The 26,946-nt window shown below is 35.9% G+C and overlaps 1 protein-coding gene and 1 non-coding gene across 2 annotated transcripts in view; both read right to left on the bottom strand.

Moving 5' to 3' along the window:
- XPR1 (xenotropic and polytropic retrovirus receptor 1) overlaps positions 1-26,946 on the bottom strand; it is a 206,754-nt gene that overhangs the window by 21,592 nt on the left and 158,216 nt on the right. Inside the window, exons 10-11 of the mRNA XM_039249309.1 lie at positions 22,278-22,449; positions 21,214-21,408 (exon numbers count right to left, since the gene is read on the bottom strand). Coding sequence (XP_039105240.1) covers positions 21,214-21,408; positions 22,278-22,449 — 367 coding nt within the window. The remainder of the gene's footprint in view (positions 1-21,213; positions 21,409-22,277; positions 22,450-26,946) is intronic.
- LOC120243249 lies at positions 8,169-8,251 on the bottom strand. Its single transcript, XR_005531259.1, has one exon.

The following is a 26,946-nucleotide window of genomic DNA, read 5'->3' as shown; positions in this document are numbered from 1 at the left end:
TTCCTTGATCTTTAGTGCATATGTATTTCTTTTTTAATTTAAGAGAAAGAGTGAATGTGTGAGCAGGGGAGAAGGGGAGGTGAGGGAGAGGGAAGGGAGGGAGAGAGAAAAAGGGGGAGGGGGAGACAGAGAGGGAGAGAGAAAGAGAGAGAGAGAACGAATCTTAAGCAGGTTCCATTCTCAGCTCAGAGCCCGACATGGGTCTCAATCCCATGACCCTGGAATTATGACTTGAGCCAAAATCAAGAGCTGGATGCTTAACTGACTGAGCCACCCAGGTGCCCCTCTTTAATATGTTTTAGTTAAATTGTGAGGTCACATGTATTATCCCTTCTTAGGTGATTATCATATTTATCCCCAGAGCAGGCAAGAAAGACATATAATTCCTATTTTATAGTTAAGAAAGCTTAAGTTTCAAGAGATAGTAAGTGGAAAGATAACTGGATTTGGAGTTACAAGATCTGGGTCTGAATCCAGACTCTGCCTCTTTCCAACTTTGTGATTATAGAGAATCCATAATCTTAAAATGATTGAGACAAAAATGGAAATCATTAGGGGTTCCTGGGTAGTTCAGTTGGTTAAGCATCCAACTTCAGCTCAGGTCGTGATCTCACAGCTTGTGAGTTCAAGCCCTGTGTTGGGCTCTGTGCTGACAGCTCAGAGCCTGGAGCCTGCTTCAGATTCTGTGTCTCCATCTCTCTCTGCCCCTCTCCCACTCGTGCTCTGTCTCTCTCAAAAATAAATACACATTAAAAAATTAGGAAAAAAGGAAATTATTAGGTCTACAGATAAATGAGGAAACTAGAAATAGGAATCTTTATCCAAGGAACTTTTTTGTTCCAGACAGCTTTCTCTATGTCCATCTCAATTCTAAAATGAAAAGGCAGTTTCCATAAAACTATGAAATAATATTAAAAAGATTTCTAAGGTCTGTGAAAGACAGAATTTAAATACTATACATGTATTACTTCATTCTGTATATAAAACTCAAAGAATTAACACCAATGCTCCTCAAACTTCCAAAATATCCAGGAGAATACACTTCCACACTGATTCTAAGAAGCCAGCATTACTTTGATACCAAAATCAGATATGGACACCACAAGAAAACTATAGACCAATATTTTTGATGAATAATAGAAGTAAAAATTCTCAACAAAATATTAGCAAACTGAATTCACAAACACATTAAAAGGATTATATACCATGACCAAGTGAGATTTATTTCTGGGAATGTAAGGATGGTTCAACATATACAAATCATTAATGTAATACATGTATTAATAAATGAAAGATAAAAATCATGTCATCTCAACAGATGCAGAAAAAGCAAAATACAACATCCTTTATGACAAAAACCCTTTAACAGACTAAGTATACAAGATAACATACTTCTATGTAATACGGGCCATATACAACATAACCCACAGCTAATATTATATTCAATGGAGAAAAACTAAGAGTGTTTCCCTCAAGATTAGGAACAAGGCAAGGATGCCCACTCTGACTACTCCTATTCAATACAGTACTCAAAGTCTTAGCTAGAATAATTAGGCAAAACAAAGAAATAAAAGGTATCCAAAATTAGAAAAGAAGAAGTAAAATTGTCATTATTTGCTGATGATATGATCCTCTATAGAGAAAATCCCAAATAGAGGTGCTTGGGTGACTCAGTCGGTTAAGTGTCCAACTCTTGATATCAGCTCAGGTCATGATCTCAGGGTTGAGGGATTGAGCCCTCGGTTAGGCTCCATGCATGGAGCCTGCTTGGGATTCTACTTTTCCCTCTACCTCTCTCCCCATTTGCATGCTATCTCAAAAATAAGTAAATAAACTTAAAAAAAGAAAATCCCAAATGGTCAAGAAACTGTTGGAATTCATCAATGATTTCAGTAAAGCAGCAGGATGTAAAATCAATATATACATATCGATTCATTTCTTTACACTAATGATGAAACATCTGAAAAATAAGGAAAACCAACCCATTCATAATAGTATCAAAACAATAAAATAAAATACTTACAAATTTAACCAAGGAAGTAATAATATACAATATCATACTATAATTATATAATGTGACAACACTGTATTGGCAATCATATTGCAATACATAAATGTATCAAAGTAACACACTGTATGCCTTATACTTATACAATGCTGTAACATCAAATTTATCCAATAAAAAAAAATTACAGTTTAAAAAAAAACTGTGTGGTATTAGTGAAGGATACATAGATCAACAGAATAGAATAGAGAGCTCAGAAATAGACTCACACAAATATGCCCAACTAATTTTTTACAAACGCAACCAGCAATTCACTATGGAAAAACAGACTTTTGAACAAAAGGTTCTGGGGCAATTAGACATCCATAGGCAAAAATATGAATCTCAATCTGTCACACACCTTATGTAAAAATTTACTCAAAATGGATCACAAACTTGTAAATAAGACATAAAACTCTTAGGAAAAAAAACCACAGAAAACCTAGAGGATCTAGGGCTAGTCAAAGAGTTCCTGGACTTGAAACCGAAGGCATGATCCATAAAGGAAAAGCTGATAAGCTTAACTTCATAGAATTTAAAAACTTTTGATTTGTGTAAGACCATGTTAAGAGGATGAAAAGACAGGCTGCAGATGGTGAGAAAATATCTGCAAATACTATCCAGTGACTTGTATTCAAAATATACGAAGAAGTCTTAAAATCCAACAATAATGAGAGGTCTGAACAAACAGCTGACCAAAGAAAATACACAGATAGCAAATAAGCACATGAGAAGATGCTCAACACCAGATGTCATTAGGAAATTACAAAGTAGAATAGCAATGAGATACCACTATGCACCTAAGAGAGTGTAAACCCCAAAACTGACTACCAAATGTTGACAAGGATGTGGGGAAACAAGAATGCTCATTCACTGCTGGCAGGAATGCAACACGGCACAGCCAATTTGGGAGCCCGTTTGGTGGTTTCTTACAAAAAAACTAAACATAGCTTTGCCATAATTGTACACCTACGTTCAGTTGAGAAGTATGACCGCACAAAAACTAACACACATTTACAGCAGATTTACTGTAATATAATTATGAAAACTGGAAGCAACTAAGATGCCTTTTAGCAGGTAAAGGGATGAACGACAGTGGTACAAATGGAACATTATTTAGCAATAAAAAGAAATGAACTATCCAGACACAAACAGGCATCAGAAGAACCTTAGATGCCTACTGCTAAATGAAAGAAGACAGGATGAAAAGGCTACACACTGTACGGTTCCAACAAAAGGACATTTTGGAAAAGGCACATTTGTGGAGATAGTAAAAACGATGAGTAGTTGCTCAGGGAGAAGAAGGAGCAAAGAGAGGGATGAACAAGTGAAGCACAAGGAGATGTTTAGGATAATGAAACTATTCCATATGAAACTGTTATGGTAGATACGTGTCATTATGCATTTGTCAAAACCTGCAAAATTCTACAACGTGAAAAGTTAATCTTAATGTAAACCATGAACTATCACCAATAATCTATCAATACTTGTTCATTAATTGTAACAAACATACCACACTAATGCACAATGTTAATAACAGACGTTAACTATGTATGAGAGTGAGATGGGATGGAGGGGAGGGTATAGGGAACTCTATGTACTATATGCTCAATTATTCTGCAAATCTAAAACTATACTAAAAACTCAGGCCCATTAATCATTAAAAATACTAGAAAGAAAATCCTTGTAAATCTTATCCAACAAAGTGCTAGAATCTAAATATATAAAGAACTCTAATTATCTAAATATAAAATACCTAAATATATCTAAATATAAAGAACTCTAATAATTCAATAAAGAACCAAACAATCCAATTCAAAAATGGGGAAAAGACATTTCACTGAAGAGGATATACATATCAAATAACCATATGAAAAGATGTTCAACAGAATTAAAACCACAATAAGATATCATTACATACCTATCAAAATGGCTAAAATTTTAAAAAGTGATATCATCAAGGTTGGCAGGAATACAGAGAAACCAGACCACTCATACACTGATGAGAATGTAAAATGGTACAACCGTTCTGAAAATAGTTTGGTAGTTTTTATAAAAAAAAAAAAAAAGTAAACATGCAGCTACCACACTAAGCAGCAATTGCACTCTTGGGGATTAATCATAGAGATATGACAATTTATGTTCATCAAAAACTTGTATATGGACACTGATAGCAGCTATGTTCATAACAGCCTGAACGAACTTGGAAACAACACAAAAGTCATTCAGTGGGTGAATGGTTAAATTATAGTATATCCACACCACGAAATGCTACTTAGCACTAAAAAGGAACAAATTTGATACGTGCAACAACCTGGATGAATCTCCAATCATGCTAAGTGAAAAAAAGCAGATCTCAAAAGGACTATATGATCCCTTTTATATTAACATTCTTGAAATGATAAAATTATTAAATGGAGACCTTATTAATGACGGCCAGGGAGTGGGAGAAAGTGGGGGCAAGAGGGAAGGCAAAAAGGTAATATGAGGGATCCTTGTGGTGACGGAAACTTTCTGTACTAGACTGTATCAATGTCAATACCCTGGTTGTGATATTGTATTATACTTCTGTAATATGTTACCACTGGAGAACTTGTATGTAGGGTATATGGGCTCTCTATTCTTTTTTTTTTTTTTTTTTTTTTTTTAAATTTTTGAGAGAGAGGCAGAGCACAATCAGGGGAGCCCAGGCACAGAGAGAGGGAGGGAGACAGAGAATCTGAAGCAGTCTCCAGGCTCTGAGCTGTCAGTAAGAGAGTCCAATGCGGGGCTTGAACTCATAAACTGAGATCATGACCTGAGCCAAAGTCAGACGCTTAACCGACTGAGCCACGCACATGTGCTGGGCTCTCTGTTATTTCTAACAACTACATGTGAATTTACAATTATCTCAAAATAAAAAGTTTAATTAAAAAATAGAACTTGGCTGTTCCTCAAAACCCTCACTAAGTTAACCACTCCTTCTTCTGAACCACCTCAGCACACTACACAATACTGATAACTTATGTTCTAGTTTGTTGTTCTCCTTTATTAAACTGGGAGCTCCAAAAGGAGTCTTAAAGACAAGTTATGTTGTGTTTATGCACGCCTCGCATCAAACACAGTCTAAAACACTCTAGGTGTTTTGTAAATGTTTGTTGAATAAAATAGATGTGACAGAGGTAAGCAACTAGGCACTTCAATTACTAAGTTGTATTTCTATTCAATTTACTATTTGTTATAATTCTTATTTATCAGCTTGTCAATAACAAAATGGTCTCTTCAGTGATTATTAAAGATTGATTACTACCTTTCCCAATTCCTTTAGTAGTAAAACCAAATAACAATATTTCTGGAGTGGATAAAACTATGTGTTTCTGCCTTTTCTCCAACAAAGAGAAACAGTTTCACTTATTTAACTAAATGGAATGCTATTAACCATAATCACTATACAAAGAAATATAAGGATCCCTGGGCACCTGGGTGGCTCAGTCAGTTGAGCATCCACCTCTTGATTTTAGCTGAAGTCATGACAAGCCTCGCGTTGGGCTCTGTGCTGAGCATATAGCCTGCTTGAGATTCTGTCTCTCTTTCTCTCTCTCTCTGCCCCTGCTCTCTCTGGGTCTCAAAAAAAAAAAGGGGGGGGTAATATAAGGATTAAATTAAAAAAATATTTTTATATTTTTAAGAATTTTTCTTTTTTAATGTTTAATTTATTTCTGAGAGAGAGAGACAGTGTGAGCAGGGGAGGGTCAGAGAGAGAGGGAGACAGAACCCAAAGACAGGCTCCAGGTTCTGAGCTAGCTGTCAGCACAGAGCCCAACGTGGGGCTCGAACCCACTAACCATGAGATCATGACCTGAGCCAAAGTCAGACGCTTAACTGGCTGAGCCACCCAGGCGCCCCAATATTTATTTATTTTAGAGAGAGTACAACAGGGGAGGAGCAGAGAGGGCAGAGAGAGGGGGAAAGAGGACGGGAAGTGGGCTCTCTATGCTGACAGGCTGACAGCAGCCTGGATGTGGGGCTTGAACTCATGAACCAGGAGATTATGACCTGAGCTGAAGTCAGGTGCCCAACCAACTGAGCCACCCAGGTGCTCCATGGATCCTATAAACTTTTGACAGTTTCTCAAGTGCTTATTTTATGAAGCGGTAAGAAAGCTTCAGGTAGGGGCACCTGGGTGGCTCAGTGGATGAAGCATCTGACTTCAGCTCAGGTCATGATTTCATAGTTGATGGGTTTGAGCCCCATGTGGGGCTCTGTGCTGGCAGCTCAGAGCCTGGAGCCTGCTTCAGATTCTGTGTCTCCTTCTCTCTCTGCCCCTTCCCTGCTCACACTCTGTCTCTTACAGTAATAAATAAATGCTAAAAAATTAAAAAAAAAACAACTTCAGGTACTACATTCATATGGGTAGGAACTTTTTTCTTAATTGAACTGAAAAAACTTAAGTCATAAACACAAGCTAAAGTTACAGTCAATTAAAAATGGGAATAAGATTGGATAAGATTTCAGCAGCCGTAATAGTAGGGTACAGTAATTAGAAGTGAATTAAGAATAAATATACATCACAAAAATGTAATCTAGAGATGTAAAAAAATAATAATATATATTCCACATTATGGCTAATTAACAGATCTAAAAAGAAGTGAGAATATATATAATAGGAGGCATGCCTAGAGAGAGGGAATGCCAAAATTTTTTCCACCATTTTCCATACAAGTTGCCAACATTCTATACCAGTATAACATATCAGATCTAAAAATGCCATATGAAACAATTCTTAGTCTCAGAGTAAAACAGTCTAAGATTGTAATGCGTTTTTACAGAAATCTTCATTTCTCTTCTTTCAAATTACCTTTTCTTTTAAATTAAATGTTAGAGGAGTAGAACCTGTATTATTTCAAACTTTACCAGTACTTCTGAAGCATCTATTCAAATACGTATTCTAGGAACCATCTCATCAACTGTAGTCTTCCATACGCTTTGAGATTTAGTTAAAAAGTTTAAATGGTCTCTAATGACTCTAAGCAGAATAAAAATTGATGGGAAAAACATAGAATCTTTTTCTCAGTAAAGAATCCTTGGTACTTTCTTGGGTTTTTTTGGTTGTTGTTGAGATTTCCATCAGAGTTAACACTTTTGGTCTGTCTCTGCCCTGCTTTCTCATTCTTCCCTAGGAACTTTGCACTTATTTCCTTAGAACCTCTTTATGAAATGGGGACTGCTGTTACAAGGTAACATGTCTAAGGTGCTATAATTCAAAGCTCATGCTCTCATTTAACATGTTCTCTTGCCTCCCTATCATTCATTGCTTGGTTGTCCAAGATCTCATAAATAGTACAGGAGGAGGGAGCAATATTCAAACTTAGTTTCTGTATTTGCTCAACACCCTATCCATTTATAATCTCTATTCTTTAAATTCTACTAGTATTTGCTTAAGTGTGGTCAGCAGAGGCATTATGAGGCAGATGTTGAAAAAGACAAATTTTGGGGTCATCATCCTAAACCTACTGAAATTAACTGAAGGTGGGCCTAAGAATTAAGCATTTGTAAGTAACAATCCACAGTGATTTATAAACAGACTAAGTTTGAGAATCAAAGCATTACATCATGCTGCCTTGTTGGAAATATAACTTCTTAGGGTGTAAAAAGGAGTGATTCAGAGACAGAATTCTGGTTTTGCTACTTACTGCCATGTGACCTGGGGCAGGCAATTTAACCTTCCTGACTTAAAAAAAAAAAAAAACATAATACATAACATCTGTTCTACAGATCCTCGCATCGTTGAAAACAGATTCAAAATGAAATAATGAGTGCCAAGAAGCTATGTACTGGCAAACAGATCTATTAGAGTAATAGAATATAAAGGGCTAAAAGTAGGGTGCCTGGGTGGCTCAGCGATTAAGCGTCTGACTCTTGATTTCGGTTTAGGTCATGATCTCTTACCATGAGATCAAGCCCCAGGCTGTGCATTGACAGTGTGGAATTTGCTTGGGATTCTAGCTCTCTTTCCCTCCCCTGCTCATGCTCTCTCTCTCTCTCAAAATAAATATATAAACTTAAAAAAATAAGGAGCTAAAAGAGCTTTAGAAATATAGTTCAAGCCTTTTAACCTTTTAAAAATTATTAATATTTTTTTGCCCGGTCTCAGTCTGTGCTCAGTACACACTCCATCACCTGGTTCCTAGAACTCAGATTGCGCAGTGGTCATGTCATCATCGACCAGGGCTCACAGTTATAGCGGCAGAGGCCTCCCTAAATCTTCCTTATCTCAGGCCTACCTGCTACCTCTAATCTCCCGATCCCAGTCTCCAGCCCCACTTCACCAGACACACTTTCATAATTGCAGGCTCCGGGCTGATCATATAAGGAAAACACTGTGAGCTCACTGGGGGCTGTAATGGGGACTTGGGGGTGTCCCTGCCCTACAACACTCACTACACTCCCTTGGACACCAACCCCCAGCCCCCTCTGGCTCCTAGTCCCAGGGCCCCTTTCTAGTGGCCTAGGCTTCCCGCACGCCTTTTATTTATTTTTTTTAATGAAAACAACAGTTTTCCTGTTTATAAAAAGATTATACCTTTAGCATAAAAATTTCATGAAAAGGCAAATTAAGTGAGAACATTGGACAATCATTATTTATAAATGCTGACATTTTTATTCCTGCTTTAAAAATTTTTAATATTCTTACTTTCACTTTCTTGCATAAGAGTAACAGAAGAATGTTAAATAATAGTGATGACAGCAGATATCTTTATGTTAGTCCAGATTTTATTTATCAAAAAAATTTTTTTAAGTTTATTTATTTACTTCTGAGAGAGAGAGAAAGAGAGAGAGAGAGAGAGAGAGAGAGAGAGAGAGAGAGAGAGAGAATGCGTGCACAAGCAGGAGAGGTGCAGAAAGGGAAGGATAGAATTACAAACAGGTTCCATGCTGTCAGCACAGAGTCCAATGCCTGGCTCCAACCCACGAACTGTGAGATCATGACCTGACCCAAAACCAAGAGTTGGATGCTTAACTGACTGGGTACCCAGCTACCCATGTGTTAGTCCAGATTTTAATGAGAATGTCTATAATAGTTCACCTTTAGTCATGACAGCTGTGTCTGTGTATAAAAATATAGTACTTCTATATTCGAGATGGATCCTTACAAATATATATATATATTTTTTTTAATTAGTCAATATCTCTTTGGCATTTACTGAAATGATTACATGGCTGTTCTCCTCCAGTCTAGTGACATGGTAAAGTATCCCTAAAGTATCTTAGTCATGGTATATTATTCTTTTAATATTCCATTGGGTTCTTGCTCCTAATGTTTTATCTGGAATTTTTGTAGGTATATTCATGAGTAAGACTGGGTTACAGTTTTACTGTGGAATATCTTTCTCCAAATTATGCAGGTTTTTAAAAGAAAAAAGATGCTTTCTTTTTTTAAGTTTTGAAACACTTTTAATTTTTTTTTACATTTATTTATTTTTGAGAGACAGAGACAGAGTACAAGTGGGGGAGGGGCAGAGAGCGAGAGAGACACAGAATCCGAAGCAGGCTCCAGGCTCTGAGCTGTCAGCACAGAGCCTGATGTGGGGCTCAAACTCACAACCTGTGAGATCATGAGCTGAGCCAAAGTCAGATGCTTAAGTGACTGAGCCACCTAGAAGCCCCAAGTTTTGAAACACTTTAAATGGCACAAACTAAAGTTCTGAAAGGTTTCACTTGTGGAAACATTTTGGCCTGACACTTCAACAAGAACCACAGGAATAAGGAAAGCTATCCTTAATCTATAATTTAGATTTTCTATGTCTTTCAGCATTTATTTTGCTAATTTATAATTTCCTAAAAATAAACTGTGCATATTATCCAGATATCTACTCATAATTATTTTTAATTCCTCCATGTCTGTAGTTAAAACCCCTTTCCTAATAGTTTGCATGTGAGTTTTTTCACTTTCATTACAGATCATGGAAGAGATACCAATAACCAATTACCAGCAGTTATGCTATACTTACGCAATTTAATCCTCATAATAAATGTGAGGTAGGAATTATTATCTCAATTTTATAACCTCAAACTCAAGGAAGTCAAGTCACTTTCTCAAGGTGACATAATTAGTAAGTGACTAAGTTCATCTAGTCTTAGTCCACTTAGCTCCAAACCCCATGTTCTCTCCCTCAGCACAAAATAGTGCCTTTCTCTAAGATGGTGTTTTTGAAATTCCTACTGTCAGAAGACTTGATTATATTGAGCAGAGATGGATGTAGCTCTCGAGATGGAGATACTGCCCTTTCTGCAGCAGAAGGTTTAATGAAAGACTGAAAAAAACCTGATTTCAAATGTTAAGTTTTTTCACTCTTGAGGAAGGAAGTATACTTGTCATACAGATCTCCCTCTATTTATGAGGGGGTTACATCCCAGAAACCCATGAGAAGTTGAAAATATCATGAGTCAAAAATGAATTCAATATAGCTGATCTGCTGTGTTCAGAATGCTTGCATTAGCCTACAGTTGGAAGCTTATTTTATAATACAGTGTTGGGTAACGCATGCAACTGCCTGAACACGCTACTGGAGGTGAGAAATAGAATAGTTGCAAATGTGTTGATTGTTTACCCCTGTGACTACATGGGGACTGAGAGCTGTGGCTGCTGCCACCGCCCAGCGTCATGAGGAGTATCATACTGCACATTGCTAGCCTGGGAAAAGATTAAAATTCAAAATGTGAAGTATGGTTTCTATTGAAGGAATATCGCACTCACATCATCAGGAAGTCGAAAAATCATTAAGTTGAACCATCTTAAGTCATGGACTGTTTATGTATTCATAACAGAGAAGGAAAGAGGAAGATTATACAACAGATCCTAGACTTTCAGTTCACATTTCCTCTGTAATTCAATCTGTTCTACACTAGCTATGAAGTTGAGGAGGCTTCAATATTCCACTTTGTTTGGTAGATGTTCATTTCCTTTAAGGAGAGTAGAGATAAAATAGTTTTAAGCAATACAATTCTGCCTTTGAAAAAATTATGCCCAAGGTTATTATTCAGAAGTATTTACAGGCAGTCTTGAGAATCCTACAAGAGGAAACATACCCATGTGATATTTGGTATGTCAGGGAAGATGCTTCATCTTCCCTCCTATTAAGTAGCAGCAGTATTCTTTATAATCTGTGAAGAAAATACTGCCTTTAACATCCTTTAAAAATTTCCATGAAAACCATATCTTATAAAAAAAGTACCAATGAAACTAAGCATTAGCTCAGTAGTCATTCTTTTCATACTTTGTTTACTACATTCTAAGAAGCATGCCAATATTCCTTATTTATTAACAATATATATTAAGAAAATAGCTTTAACAAATACCTAATTACCACAGGTATTTCTTTGTTGTTGTTATTATTATTATTATTATTATTTTTTAGAGAGAGCAGCACAAGTGGGGGAGAAGGGTGGGGAGGGGGGAGGGAGGGAGGGAGAGGGAGAGGGAGGGAGAGGGAGGGAGAGAGAGAGAGAGAAAGAGAGAGAGAGAGAGAGAATATCTTAAGCAGGCTCCATGCTTAGCACAGAGCCCAATGCAGGGCTTGATCCCATGATCCTGGGATCATGACCTGAGTCAAAATCAAGAGTCAGACACTCAACTGATTGAGCCACCCAGGCACCCTTGTTAAGAAGTGAATTTTAAGACCCTAACAAAGAATAAACTCTAAGCAAATTATTCATATTGAAACATTTTCCCATCACTTGAAACAACACTAGTATGTTAGTGTTTGCTTCCCTCCAATTCAAGAATGACTTTCAATTATCTGGCAAAGAAATTACTTACATATTTGGGCTGACTCCACTTTGCTCTTCATAAAAAAGCCTGTTACTCTTGCTCCTGGCAACGTCTCTGGCTTTCCATGAATGTGGCCATTAGGACCAAAAGAGGAAAAAATGGGCCTATCCTCTTAAAAGTATGATTTGAATTATCCTCTCCCAATGTAACTTTGTGCTTTCTCAAACGTAAGTTTATTCGGAACATGTAGGAATACCACACTGTTCTATCTGAACTTTCTTTGTTTACCACAAGTTTAACATTTGGGAAGAGCTCAGAGCATTCTATAAACTCAAAGACAATATGGTAGAGCTAAAATAATCACTGGGTATGAATGCTAGCTTTGTTACCAAATAGCTACTTGATTTTGAGGGCTACACTGTTTTATTCAGATTCATAACCTGGGTTCTTCCATTTTATAGATGTATGACTCTGGCAAGTAACTTAGTCTCTCTGTTTTCAATTTCTTCACCTGTAAAATGACAAGTGCTTACCTCTGACAAAGATGCACTCTTTAACCTAACTCTAGTTAGGCTCTTCCAAGCTCTCTAACTTGGTGTCTGTCCTTGTCGAGCCTATGTCACCTAGTTGTAGCAAGAATCTTACTAAGTCATTTCTGAGAGAACCCCTTATCCTCAGTATCTGATCATTCTAGATATCAAATTCTTTATCTTCTATCCTTCATCTAATCATTCTGGTCTTCCTTTCGCAAGATTCCTGTCAAGTCAGTTTAACCAGAATCCTCTATCACCCCTGATGTTTCCTTTTAGTAATTTTCCAACCACCGACCCCTACCCTTCTTCTTGGCTATAAATCCCCATTTGTCTGTTCTATATTCGGAATTAAGCCTCGCTCTCTACTGAGATCACTTTTCCTCTACTGCAAAACTTCCTGAATAAAATGTGCTTTCGCCACTTTAATTACAGTCCAGCTCTGATTCTAATACCTCATAGGGCTGCTGTGAGGACTGAATGAGTTAACAAGTGATAAATACTTAAAAGAGTGTTTGGCCCATAGAAATATTCAATAAATATTACCTTTTATTAATATCACTTTTCTTCATCTACTATTTGCAGGTGCTTTGCATCACTTTTGACAAGCTACTACATAATATTCCATGTACCATATTATTTTCCTATTGATGGACATTTATTAGATTATTTCAGTTCTTTACTATATAATGCTGTAAACTTAAGTTCACCTCTAACCACTTTTCTAATTATTTCCTTAGGAAAAAGTTATGGAAAGGGACTTACTAGTTCAAAAAGTATGAATGATTTTAAGACTCTTGGTAGAATTACCAAATTGCTTACCAATTTATACTCTACAGAATGAGTGTTCATCTCTCCATATCCTTGATAACAATAAGCATCATCACTTCTTTGGTTAAATATTTCAATTTGCATTTCTTTTGCTGTCAGCGAAGTAGAATATTTTTCATATGTTTATTAGCCATGTTTAATTACTCTACAAAGCTATTTGTTTATATCCTTTTTCAATTAAAAAATTAGTTAAAATTGATTTGTCTTGTGGTAGATTACGTTACAGTTTAAAAATATTCACTCTCCCAAACACCGCTATCTCATTATTCTTACCCCATTCATGTTGGGTTTAATAACTGCTTCAGGATGGGCAGCCTTCCTTTGGGCCTAGACGTGTAACTTGCTTAAGCCAGTAGGAGGTTAGCAGACATGAAGCAAGCATATGCTTATAATGTGTATGCAGTAGGAACTGTTTCTGCTAGTATCATGTGAAGAGTTTCCTTGGGGTAACTCCCCCTTTAGTTGGGGCTCCAAGATGAAACACATATAGCAGACGAAAACCAAACCTGTAGGGAAGAGTCAAAAGCCCAGCAGGAACACTGGCCTAAAACAGTGCTACGCAGCCAAGTCCAGCCTAGTTCCACCAATTCCCAGCTGACCCACAGATACATAAATGAGAATAAATTACTGTTGTTATAAGCCATTGGGTTCTGGGGTGAATTATTATGTATCAATAGCTGATTAGTACACTTATTATATTATACTATAAAACTCTGAAGCAAAGAGATTCATATATAATCTACTACTTAAACCCTTATATTTGCCTATTCATTTTTTCCTTTTCTTTTCTGTGAAAATATCTAGATACAATAACTTTCATTGATGTATACTTTCCACCAATATTCTCATGTAAAATTATATATAATAAATTGTAATCAAAATTTAAAATTCTGTTTGCAAAGACTGTCTTTAAATTCCTTTCCCATTATGTAAAATTGTTCCATAAGTTGAATTCATAATGTTCAACTTCTTCATTTAAGCAACACAGAGTTCTTTCCCAGTTTCTAAGCAATATACAGATTATTTTTAAACTTTAAACATTGTGCTTGAGTATTTCAAAACACCACAATTTATACAGAAATGCTAACACACACTATATCTACCAGTTGTATGGTAGACTACAAAAGGTGTAAGGTGACTACAGAAAAAACAACAAGAATGATATCAGGTATTAGGAACTCACTTTTTTAAGTTTTTTAACATGTCAAGATACAAAGGAAATGTAACTTATTCAAAGCTGTGATTAATACTTTTAAAGCAAAGCAATTTAAGGTGAAATATAATGGGATTTTCGGTATAATATTTATAAAACCATTTAAAATTAGCATCTAGCCAAGTAGATAAAAGCTACTCAAGATATATTTGTATAAGTCAAATTAATACTCAGAAGCAAACAATATCACATTTGATTTTAGCACTTAGCACATCTGATTTTAGCACTGGCAGAATTTAAGCCAATATTGACAAACAATGAATCTTTTAAAAAATCTATTTTTTGTCTGCATTAGTTAGGCAACAGAAATTACAGCAATATATATGTAATTTCAAAAGGGTTAAAGATTTGAATTACTTTCAATAGTAAGCCAAAAGTGAAAGCATTTATTCAAATCTATTGCTTTCTTAAAAATTTTTTTCATTTTTATTTATTTTTTGAGAGAGACAGAGACAGCTCACTTGGGGGAGGGGCAGAGAGAGAAGGAAAGAGAGAATCCCAAGCAGCCTCCATGCTGCCAACGGAGAGCCCAATGTGGAGCTTAAACCCACGAAACCATGAGATCATGACCTGAGCTGAAACCAAGAGTCAGACACCTCAGGGGCGCCTGGGGGGCTTAGTCGGTTAAGCGTCCGACTTTCGCTTAGGTCATGATCTCGCGGTTCGTGGGTTCGAGCCCCGCNGACAGTTAAGAGCCTGGTTGGGATTTTCTCTTTTTCTCTCTCTCTTTCCAATTCTTTGTGCTCCCCCTCCAAATGAGCTCTCTGTCAAAATAAATAAATAAACTTTTTAAAAAATCTCATTCAGGGGCGCCTGGGTGGCTTAGTCGGTTAAGCGTCCGACTTTTGCTTAGGTCATGATCTCGCGGTTCGAGGGTTCGAGCCCCGCGTCGGGCTCTGTGCTCACTGCCAGCTCAGAGCCTGGAGCCTGTTTCAGTCTGTGACTCCCTCTCTCTCTGACCCTCCCCTGTTCACGCTGTCTCTCTCTCCTAGGAAAAAAAAAAAAAAAGAGTCAGACACCTCAAACGCATTGTTTTCAAAAATTTTGTGTGTAGCTCAGTCAGTTGAGTGTCCAACTTCAGCTCAGGTCATGATCTCCCAGTTCGTGAGTTTGAGCCCCACATTGGTCTCTGTGCTGAAGCTTGAAGCTTGGAGTCTACTTCAGATTCTATGTCTCCCCCTCTCTCTGCCCGTCCCCAGCTTGCACTGTCTCTCTCTCAATAATAAACATTAAAAACATTTTTAAAAAATGTTTTATTTATTTCTAGGAGAGACAGAGAGAGAGACAGGGTGAACAGGGGAGGGTCAGAGAGAGAGGGAGTCACAGACTATGAAACAGGCTCCAGGCTCTGAGCTGGCAGTCAGCACAGAGCCCGACGCGGGGCTCAAACCCACGAACCGCCAGATCATGACCTAAGCAAAAGTCGGACGCTTAACCGACTAAGCCACCCAGGCGCCCCTAAAAACATATTTGTAAAAAAGCTAATGAAACAAAAGTTTTCCTAGAGAATTAAAAAAAAAAATAGTGTTTCAATTATAACAAGACTAAGATTTCGAAATTCGCATAGCAGCCTATTATTCAGGGTAGAAACAGTTATATACTGGCCATACCCCCGAGAGGAAGCACTTCAGGACTATGTGTGCTCACTCAAACAATGAAATGCTTATTTGCTCTGAAGGCACTGAACTACTGCTGAGGAATCCTCATTAGGGGGCACAGCACCCCTCACAGAATGTTAAATAAGAAGGGATCTGGATGGGATCTGGGCACTGGAAAACAACCAAGCAAACAAACCTAAGTAAGTATTTTTAAAAATCTACTAGCAAATGCTTGTTAGCAAATGCTAATAAAAAGTCTAAAGTAAAATATTAAGTATTTTTAAAATAAAGTTTTTTTCTTCTGTATATTCAGAAAAGAGCAACAGAGCAAAATCTACTATGAACTTATGAATATTTTAAAATGTTGGAAACTGTAAATGAAAAACAGAAAGTCTAATGAAGTGCTCTCTCTCCCCATCAACGGGTCAGAAATAACACAATGGCTTTTCTATTATTGTATCTCCCACAGGCTTTTCCTTGCCAAAGCCAAGAAACCTCAAGGAAATACAAAAAACATTTAAAACACTTTCTTGACTCCTCCAATCCTAATTCCAACAAAAAACTTGTAGGAGTTGGCTTCAAATTTAGGCTTGTAATGAAATGTGAATTCTTAAAATATGGAGATTGGCTGCTAGCTAAATTCCTTTGTGTCTAAAATTAATGATGGAAAATAAAATATACTGAAATGTTTAAAATGTGCTTCTTTCTTATTATAACAAGCGAGAGCTAGCATAATAACCATTCTTTCTAAAATGGGCCTAAACCCCTCCCTCACCTTTAAAAAAATGATTCTAGGTAAAGAAGTAACACTTGTGCCTTCATTTTTACAAATTATACATCATAAGACATAACCTTTGAAAAAATCTTAAAAATGCCCCCAATAATGCAGTTACTATGGAAACTAGTTCTTTGAAAAGACTCAAATCCTTGAATCTGAACAGGGAAACCTCATCATCTTCTATACCTTCCTCTCCTCATAAAATTTATCCTTTAGCATAAGATAAATTCAATAGAAAAAGATCTACCCCATTAACCACACAAAATCTATTCTTTTGGCTCAATGATTATTTTTAAAGTGTATGTTTTCTGATATCTTTTCTCTTGGAATATTGTCCAACAAAACAATAGAAATCAAATTCTACTTTTGATTATCACTCAATGTCAAATTTCCCTGTTTTTTGCTTTTTGGTAAAAAGAAAATTAGTGATATAAATATTTAATATATATCAAAAATACAAAGGTTTTTTAAAATTTTATGGATATGATAGATATATAACCAATGGTCTCTCTAAAAAAAATGCTTGGTTTTTAAAAATTTGACTGTGGGGACATGAATCAAGTTCAGTGAGTAAACATCTCTGTTATATGAACAAAAAGCCAAACACATTCCTAATTGATACTTGTCCATTACAACACCCCCACCCGAGGGATCACAAGGATTTCTCTTAGAAAGATTTTCCATGAAGAAAGACACACATATGTCAGCTCTAGAGAGCAAAGAGAATTCTATTTCATTTAATGATAAATTCCATTTGTGTAGCAAGTTAAGAGTTTGTAAGGGGATTCCATGTATATTATACTCTATTTAATCATTACAACAAATTTGTGAAGTAACAGAATATATACTATTATCTCCACTTAAAAGGTGTGATTCTGCCTGAGGGGATGGGAGGAAGGCCAAGGCTGAAGATGAAAAGATGAACAGAAGTGGGAAACAATAACATTTCCACCACTCACAAATCACACAGCCTTGGGCAAAACACATAATGGGATAACTGGAATTCTCCTAAACATAAACAATAAGATAGCTTAACTATTACCTCTGGGAAGTCTCTACTGGGGGCTGGATTAGGGACTTGTGATGTCCGTAGGCTATTATGATGCCCTGCTTATTTTTTTGTCTTTTTTTTTTTTCTATTGTGGTCAAAAACACACAGCATAAAATTTACCATCTTAACTACTTCTAAGCATACAGTTCAGAAGTCTTAAGCATATTCACACTGTTGTGCGATCAATTAATGCTTTTTTACCTATTTCCCCTACTAGATCATAAATGTTTAAGGGCCAAAATGTTATTTTGTTTGTTGCTCCGTTTTTAGTGCCTAGCACAATTGATACATAAACAATTCTCAGTAATACTTAATGAATGCATGCTTATTCTATCTGCCTGTTCATGCACCTACCTCCCCATTCATCTACCTACTTAATTCAGAATTCGAATTGAGATGTTTACACAGAGGTGTATATAAATATGTTAATTTAAGTCAAAACGTTTTCTAACTTGGCTGACTGGTTTTCCAGTTAGGGGTATGGCAGATATTGTCTATCAACTGGATGAGTGTAATCTGCGCTTCCAAGATTAAAAAATAACAACAAACATTTAAACAATGTCATAAGATAAAGCATTTCGTCAAAAGATACTCATTAGCAAACGTGCACTGAAGTTACCGCTATCTTGATTTTCCTGTTTCTTGAACTAAACAAGGAGCATCTGAAATTAAGCATCCTATGATTATGATTGGTCCTACTTAAGCTTTTTGGTAGACTTACTGTCCATAAACAAAGAAAGTGAATGATTCCAGTGATTAGTTAACAAATCCTTTCTTCATTTAGTTTAATATTTTACTTTCTTCACTTTATTTTCAACTCTTTGCTTTCAATAAGAAAACTTGATAGATTAATCAAAATAATTACTGATGATGGACTACTGTGCAAATTTTTTTAGTGTATAACTGAGGATTTGTCTAGAAAATTGAGTGATGCGCGCAACAATAAAACTTCCACTCTCATGAATGCAGCTATTTAACAAGGTTTCTCAGAGTTTACCAATACAAAAACTGCAAAATGGAACAGAATAAGTAATATAAATTTATCTCAATAAGAAATGTCTATGTGATAATTATTAAATTTTGTAATATATTTGCAATGTTACTTTGACCAGCTATAAATAATAATCAGGGTAATCATAACAACAACACAGAAAAATCTCCTAGCATCTTCTAGTAATAGGAAAGAAATTTCAATTTACATATATATGTATCAGACAAAAGTCATTAAAACATAAAAATACAGTACATTCAAATAAAATCCAGTGGAAAAGAGATGTAAAAGTTCTGACTATTATAGAGTTGCTTCATTAAAAAAAAATCATGGTGAGTATCATGCTCTTCTATTTAGATTACTTGGACACATTTAGTACAAACATTTTAGCAGTTTTGTTTTAAAATGTGAATATTTAGGGGCACCTGGGTGGCTCAGTTAGTTAAGTGTCTGACTCTGGCTTAGGTCATGATCTCGAGGTTTGTGAGTTCGGGCCCCACATTGGGCTCAGCACTGATGGCTGAGAGCCTGGAGACTGCTTCGGATTCTGTCTCCCTCTCTGTCTGCCCCTACCCCATTCACACTGTCTCTATCTCTCAAATATAAGTAAATATTAAAAAATAAATAAATACATAAATAAAATGTGAATATTTAAAATGCACTGTAAAAAAAAAAAAGCCAGATGGGGGTTGCCTGGGTACCTCAGTCAGCTGAAGTGACCAACTTCAGCTCAGGTCATGATCTTGTGGTTCTTGAGTTCAGACCCCTTACCCTGCTCTGTGCTGACAGCCTGGAGGCGAGGCTGGACCCTTTTTCTATTATGTATTTCCCTCTCTCTCTGCCCCTCCCACACTCTCTCTCTCAAAATAGATAAACATTAAAAACAAATTTTTAAATACACTGTAAACTACATTTTAAAAAATTATTTAAACTTAACATGAAATTTTCAGATATAAATTTTAAAATGTCAGAAAATATAGTTTAAATAATAGTTTAAAATAATAAAAATGATAAATTAATTATATAGTTTTAAAAATCCTTTAAAGGGATACATGAATAAAAGAAAAAGAAAAAGTCTGATGACCACAATACTATCCAAACCACTGCTTTTGGCTTTAGGTTATTAAATCAGTGTGAAGCCAGTGCAGTTTGAGGAATTCAGATTTTCAGCTTCAAACTGAATAGTACCAGTATAAAGATATGTTATGTCCTAATATATTCAACCAAAACAACACTGTTACCCAGGATGGGAGAAAACTAAAGGGTTCTTAAGGCATAGGGTACCATGTATCTTATAACTTCTCTAGTCACAACCTTGTGAATCATGATGCATGCCCAGACTCAAGAATAGCATCCCTCAGCAAGAGTTAAAATTATGGGAGCTTTGAGGATGTGCTTCCCTCACCGAGGCACTTAGCTAAATTATATCATTTAACAAGAGTGCCTATATAGTGATAAAATTATTGGCTGCATTATCAATATTACTGTAATAGCAGAATCTACTGTAAAAAGTGAAAGTACATTAAAAAGTGTTCTACTGGACCAAACTGTAAGCCTCACACAAAACCACTGCTCCAACCTTTCAAGACCATCAGACATATTTTTTAGAAAAGTAGCTAAGAGGTACTAGCTAAGGCTCCTAAAACACAGTGTCTCAATTAAGAAAAAAGTCACTGAAAAAAATTTACTGAAGTATTTAAAAATAATTACAATAATTTCAATAAGTAACATTTTTTTTTTACTACCCAGTCTCTAAGGTGTGGGCTGATACTGATTTAAAAAGACAAAGATGGAATGCATTTTAGTAAAAGAAAGCAAGATCTTTGATTGACAGTTCTTGGAAAAAGGTTAAAAATTCAAAAGGACTGACTGCATGTGGCTCAGAACCTAAAAGCTTTTTTCTCCTCCCAACAGAAGAGCAGTCTCAAGTAATAATTGGTTGCTATGGAGATAAGAAACTAGAGAGATCAGAGAACTCAATTTGCAGTTAAATGGGCTGGAAACAATCCTTACTACTTGGTGAAGGAAAGCGATTAAAAATATACATGATTGCCAGAGGGAATCTTTTTCACCTAGCTTTTCCTAACCTCATTAATGAACAAGAAGGCTAAAAACAAAACAAAGCCAAAAAAACCAAAGGAAAGTCCAAGGTGTGTAAGACAGAGCACACTGAACATAATTCAGGATTTCACATATCACAAATCCTTCCTATTCTGGATGACTTTGATTCTTTTTGATGGTATTTGTTTGTAAATGCTGGAATAAGACTAAAATTGTGTTCAAGAACAAACTGGTATAACTGAGAGGCTGGAACTTCAGTGGAAAAAAAGAGCATGGTCAATGGAAAAGTAACCAGAGTTTGAAACAGATTTAAGTAGTAAAAATCGAGGTTTTGAAAAATCTCTTCACAGTCAATTACAGAATACCTTTGTGAGTGCTGTAAAGGGCTGCAAACGTCACCGTGAAGAAAGTTGTTGAGTATTTCCCAGCATTAACTAAATGAGGAAAGGCCCTTTTTGTGTCTCGGTATCGGCGCAGGCACTGGATGAAGCGAAGCCAAGCAGGAATGCACTGAACAATGGCCCGTACACCATATGAATATTTGTGGCATATTTCTGGTTCTGTGAAGATTTCAAAGAAGAATTACAATTTTAAAAAAACACACCAAAACTTGATTACATCATGTCATCATATATTGCAACCACTCTCAAATCCATAAAAGCAAGAAGCCTGGGTTTCTGAATCATTTTCTTTTTTGTAACTATTATATTCTCAAACTTTTCATGACAGATAAAAGCCAAGAAAGGAAGGTAAATACATAGGGTAGACCTATGGGGATAATTTGCCCTCTCAGATTTCTAACAACCTGTTCTGGAAACACTTTCTTTGGAATGTGGTAAAACTATAAGAAAATTAGAAGATGAATACAGTAATCAAAGGAAAAAAAGTCATTCTGTAATTTGAAATATATGGAAAACATACAAATACCACTAGTGACTAGTTAATTTAATGAACTCCAAAATACTATATCACAATACGTAGAACATGTACCTCATTAGCCTTCTTTTTAATGAAGAGCAGAGTTTATATCTACAATGACTTTCTCTAAGCACTTGACCTAACTCTAAATAATCAAGTATTTTTGATCATTATAAAGCAATACTGTGACGGAAACTATTGGCACTAAAGCATTTGTGATATAACTACCAATATACTAGAATTTTTTACTTTTCTTTTTTTTTTAGTTTTAGAATTCCTTAAGTGTAAGTTGCAAATCTCTTGGCAAATGGATGACTGAAATCATAACATTTAATTTAAGAGCCAAATTATATCAGATAAAAAGATTGCTAAAAGAGTGCCAAGTACATTTAATTAAGTTTGTATTATTGGATGAGTTTTCACCGTGATCTTACATTTCTTAGTTATCATTCCCAATATTTCTTGGTTTACACTGGCAGTTTAGAGGTACGGATGCACATTCATACCCTACCTTCTGAATTATTTGGCAACAGGCCCCCACTTTCATCCCATCTGAGCTCAAAACTGTAGAAGCAGATCATATATTCCAGGTCCATCAATATCACTGACAGGCTGTTCAGCTGATCGGCCAGCCAGAAATCAGCAAAGCCTACCTTATGGAAGGGGGCTGTAAATACTCGAAACTGGGAGAAAGAAAAAAATAAAAAAACACAGAAACAAGAAAGTTCATATTAAATTTCTCTTAAGTCATGCCCGACCATGCAGCATGATTACTTTAGCTGATAAAATGGAAACCAATGAACCAATCATAAACACAGGGACCTAGCAACAGTGGCAAGGTTGAGAATTAGTAGTGAACAGAATGAGTTGAATAAAAACCTAAGAAAGGAAATTACAGTGGGGTGAAGGCGGGAATAGCTATAGTTAGAAAACAGAAAGCAGAGAGGGTGGGCGGGAAGAGTTGAAGCTGAAAGCAGACAGTGGCAGAAGGTAGAAGCTCTGAGAGGATGTCTAGTGTTAGGATCCAGGGTAAATTCTGCTAGAACCCATGTGCTATGATAATTTCTAGAATATCCTCCTTCTTAACTGGGATGAGAGCTTAGCAGACTGAATAGAAAGCTCTTCTTTGCCTACAAGGGATAAGGAGGGAAGGATGGTACAACACCTGAAGCATGTCTGCCTGTTCTCTAACCAAAGTCACTTTCATTTCACTAAATGCCATGGTAATAATTGTATCTGTCTTGAAATTATGCAACAAAAATAAGCCCACACCCCACTATTATAAAAACAGTGTTAAATGAATTCAGATTAAATGTATGGAGCACTAATCCATGCTGCACATTTTTTTCAAAATGCATTTTTCATAATCTATTAACTACAACAATTCTATGAGCTTAGTACTATTCATACCCCCGTTTTACAGAGGACCTACAGGAAACCCATCCTGACCTATTCTGCGGAAGACTGTTTACTACTGCAAAGGGAGATCTCCTGGCATTGCAGAGAGAAGATGGATAGATACTAATGTAATCATCAGAAATAGGTTCCAATCGTGCAGAATGCCGTGAGAGGCACTGAGAAAAGTGAAGATGGAATTATTGCAGCTTTAATCTTCACCCTGTCAGACCCTTTCTATCTTAAACAGGTAAAAAAAAAAAAAAAATGAGCTAAAGCAAGAAATTTTGACTAAGCAGCAGTTTTGAGAAAAGGAGGCTAAATCTATAGCTCTCCTACCATCTAACTATACTCATTTAGCAGACATATTCAGCATGAAAAAAAAAATGGCTCCTTCCCCTCAGACTTGGCTGATTCTTTCTATTCTACCTCTAAACATTTCCCTTCATTATTTGAGGGAGATATACAGCTGTATCATGAATCCATCTGGATATAAATTATCTATGACAGGTATTGCCTTGGGGCTTTGGATGTTAGATCAAATATCTGCAAGACCTAGTACAGGTTTTGTGATATTTTCTAGAGCTGATATATTTTGAGACCATGGCTCAGTTTCTTGATCATTCTCTTGCTCTTTCAAGAAGTGTGCAATAAGCCTAAGAGATAAGCTATACTGTCTGCAATCATAAGGTTCAGATACAGCAAACTCTTTTTGGTAGGGGGTGGGGGCAGGGTGAGAACTGGGGGCTTAGTGGTTGAGATGTTAGTCATTTATGCATGAAGAGGTTCTGATGCCAGTTTATATATAGTACTTTAAGAAACTCTGGGGTCCAGAGTGGACTTTAAAAATTCAAAGAGACAAACGAGGAGAATTTAGAACATAACACCAAAAGGATCAGGAAGTCTAACTCAATCTCTAGTCATGGACTTTTGTGAAAATTATAGCCTAGGGCAATTTTCTTATTTCTCATGGACGTGAAGCAGACAACCATTACTCTCATAATCTGTCAAATTCAGCCTCAAAGCTAGCTAATAGAGTAAACCTCCATATGAGAAGAGGAAGAGAATGCACAAAATAAGAAAAGAGGGAAAAGGGGACTACAAAAGGAAGGGCGTGGCATGAAAACAGAAACCAGAAGGAACGGGACATTTATAGAAGAGAGCAGATGGAAAAGGGAAGAGGAGGGAGTAGTAAATGTTGGTATAATACAACTAATAAAGGAATGAATATAATTGTAGTCATTCAGCATTTAACAAAGATTAAGTATTACTATATGACAGGCACTGTAGAAGTACAGAGATAAATAAAAGTTTCTACTGTCAAAGACCCACAGGTTGGTTGAGCAAATATATATCCAAGGAAATAGTGACAGCACTGTGTAGTAAGTGCTATTACAGATAAGCATGCAAAATACCCTAGAAATACAAAGAAGGGAGGGAAGGAGTAGCTGCATCAGAGACAGGGTAGGGGTGAGTTCATACTGAATTCCCCGATATTTACACATAGTCAAATTCATCTCAAATTTATTTGAATTCCCCTTTAGTGGGAATTCTCTTCCTTTCTTATTCTGGCTAAGGTCTTTCAATTTCTACATTGTTGTGATTTTGCTTAAAATGATAATGACTCACCCAGTAACAGTATTAAGAAAGAGTCAATTCAAAATATCTGATGTTTTACTCACATATACAAAAAAGCCACTAATAAGTTATTAGAAAGGATATGTACTAACATCATTTTCTAAGTGAATGCAGATAAATATTGAAGAAGATGAAGTTTAATTTCTACTTCTAGAGGCTTGCGAATAATCACACTCTTTCAATTTTTATATTCTATTAGTTTGAAACACTAGATCAAAGTTAAGCATCTTAGATAAAACGGCTACCAGGTTTAATTGCTAAATGGTAGTAGTTAAGAGTACAGATTATGAAATCAGACTGCCTGGGCTCATATTTCATCTTCATTACTTACTGGCTATGTATTTTAACTCCTCTGAACTTGGGTTTCGTCATTTCTAAAATGTGGATTAAGAGCAGCTCCAACCTCATGGTTTAGTAAAAGGATGAAATAAGTGACACACATAAAACGCCCAGAACAACACGTTATTAAATGAGAATATTATTTCTCTATAACCACAGTAGAGACATTTGTAAAAATTTTACTATAAAACAAAAGAAAATATTGAAAAAATCAATTCCAAAAATATACAGGAAAGGGCTTTAAGTTTTAAACTTTAAGTAGCCTTCCAGAAGAACAGATTGATTTTTTTGTTTAGAAAATCTGACGTATCGCTTATGTTTCCCATTTTGACTTCTAATTAGGGCAAATATAGATCTATAGAAGATTTATGACCTAAGTAATGCAAAAAAAAAAAACTACCTAATTTGACATATAAGTATTAAAATAAATTTATTTTTAAAATTGTTTTAAGTTTATTTATTTTGTGAGAGACAGTGAGTGGGGGTGGGGAGGAAGAGAGAATGCCAAGCAGGCTCCACTCTGACAGCACAGAGCCCAACATGGGGCTCGAAGCCACAAATGGTGAAATCAAGAGTCAGACGCTTAACTGACTGAGCCACCCGGGCACCCCTAAATAAATTTCTAACAAAACTTTTTAAGGTTTTTTGCAGGAGGTGTAGAGCGTACAAATTCCATAGATTCAAATTTAAGTGTGGATATAAATGGCATCCAATGCCTACCCACTATGGCCAAATGATACATGTTCTTTTCAACTAAAAATTAAAGAAGGAAAAGTACCTTTACTTTATGATAAGGCTATTAAAAAAAGCTGTATCATGGGGCACCTGGGTGACTCAGATGGTTAAGCAGCCGACTTTGGCTCAGGTCATGATCTCACGGTTCGTGAGTTTGAGCCCCATGTCCGGCTCTGTGCTGACAGCTCAGAGCCTGGAGCCTGCTTCAGATTCTGTGTCTCCTCTCTCTGCCCCTCCCCTACTCACGCTCTGTCTCTCAAAAATAAATTAAAAAACATTAAAAAAAATTTTTAAAAAGCTGTATCAGAGAAACATAACTAGGGTGGAAATATTTTTAACACTAGAAATAAGTCTCAGGGTTAAGTTTTCCAGTAAGACTTGAATTAAAATAAGTCAATAGGTCAATTAATATTAAAATGCTCTATATAAGTAACATTTTCTTGTATACAATTATTATTACAAATACAACAAACCACAATGCTTCTTTCTCCGTTTCACTGCTTCTGATAGTGCACTTTATTATTCGTATTCCTTATTACATCATCATTGCCGACCTATTCTATCCGTTAAGTCCTCATTTATTAACATACAGCAAATGCATCCATAAATGTCTACTCAATGGGGAATCATTTTGCTAATAAGGGTAACTGGTCATGCATGAATCAGCTTACTATTTAAACAGAGAAGGGTGCACTGGGGAAATGTTCACTTAACACACAGTGATATTATTCCGTTATTGCAATGATGCAATCATACTAACACCTGAGTTTTCTGAATCTTTGAAACCTCATTTCAAAATAACTTTATAGAGATTTTACAACAATTGAGCCAGGAAATAATAGATACTTATAATCTTAACATTATTTCCTTGAAACCAGAAGAATACTATATTTTTGTGCAAATAAGTTTTAAAACTCCACAAAATCTAGCAATAAAATGACAATCTCAAAATATAAAAGAGTAATCTAATTTTGTTGTAATAACTGGAAATGATTTATTTTTAATATAAATTTCAAGAGAGAAAAAAATGGTTATAATATTTCTTCTTACAAAAATTCCTTCAAAAAGCATGT

Source organism: Hyaena hyaena, unplaced genomic scaffold, assembly GCF_003009895.1.
Source record: "Hyaena hyaena isolate Hyena2069 unplaced genomic scaffold, ASM300989v1 scaffold_337, whole genome shotgun sequence".
Taxonomy (NCBI): Eukaryota; Metazoa; Chordata; class Mammalia; order Carnivora; family Hyaenidae; genus Hyaena; species Hyaena hyaena.
Note: the sequence above shows the minus strand (reverse complement) of the source record. Positions and strands in the feature narration are given on the sequence as shown.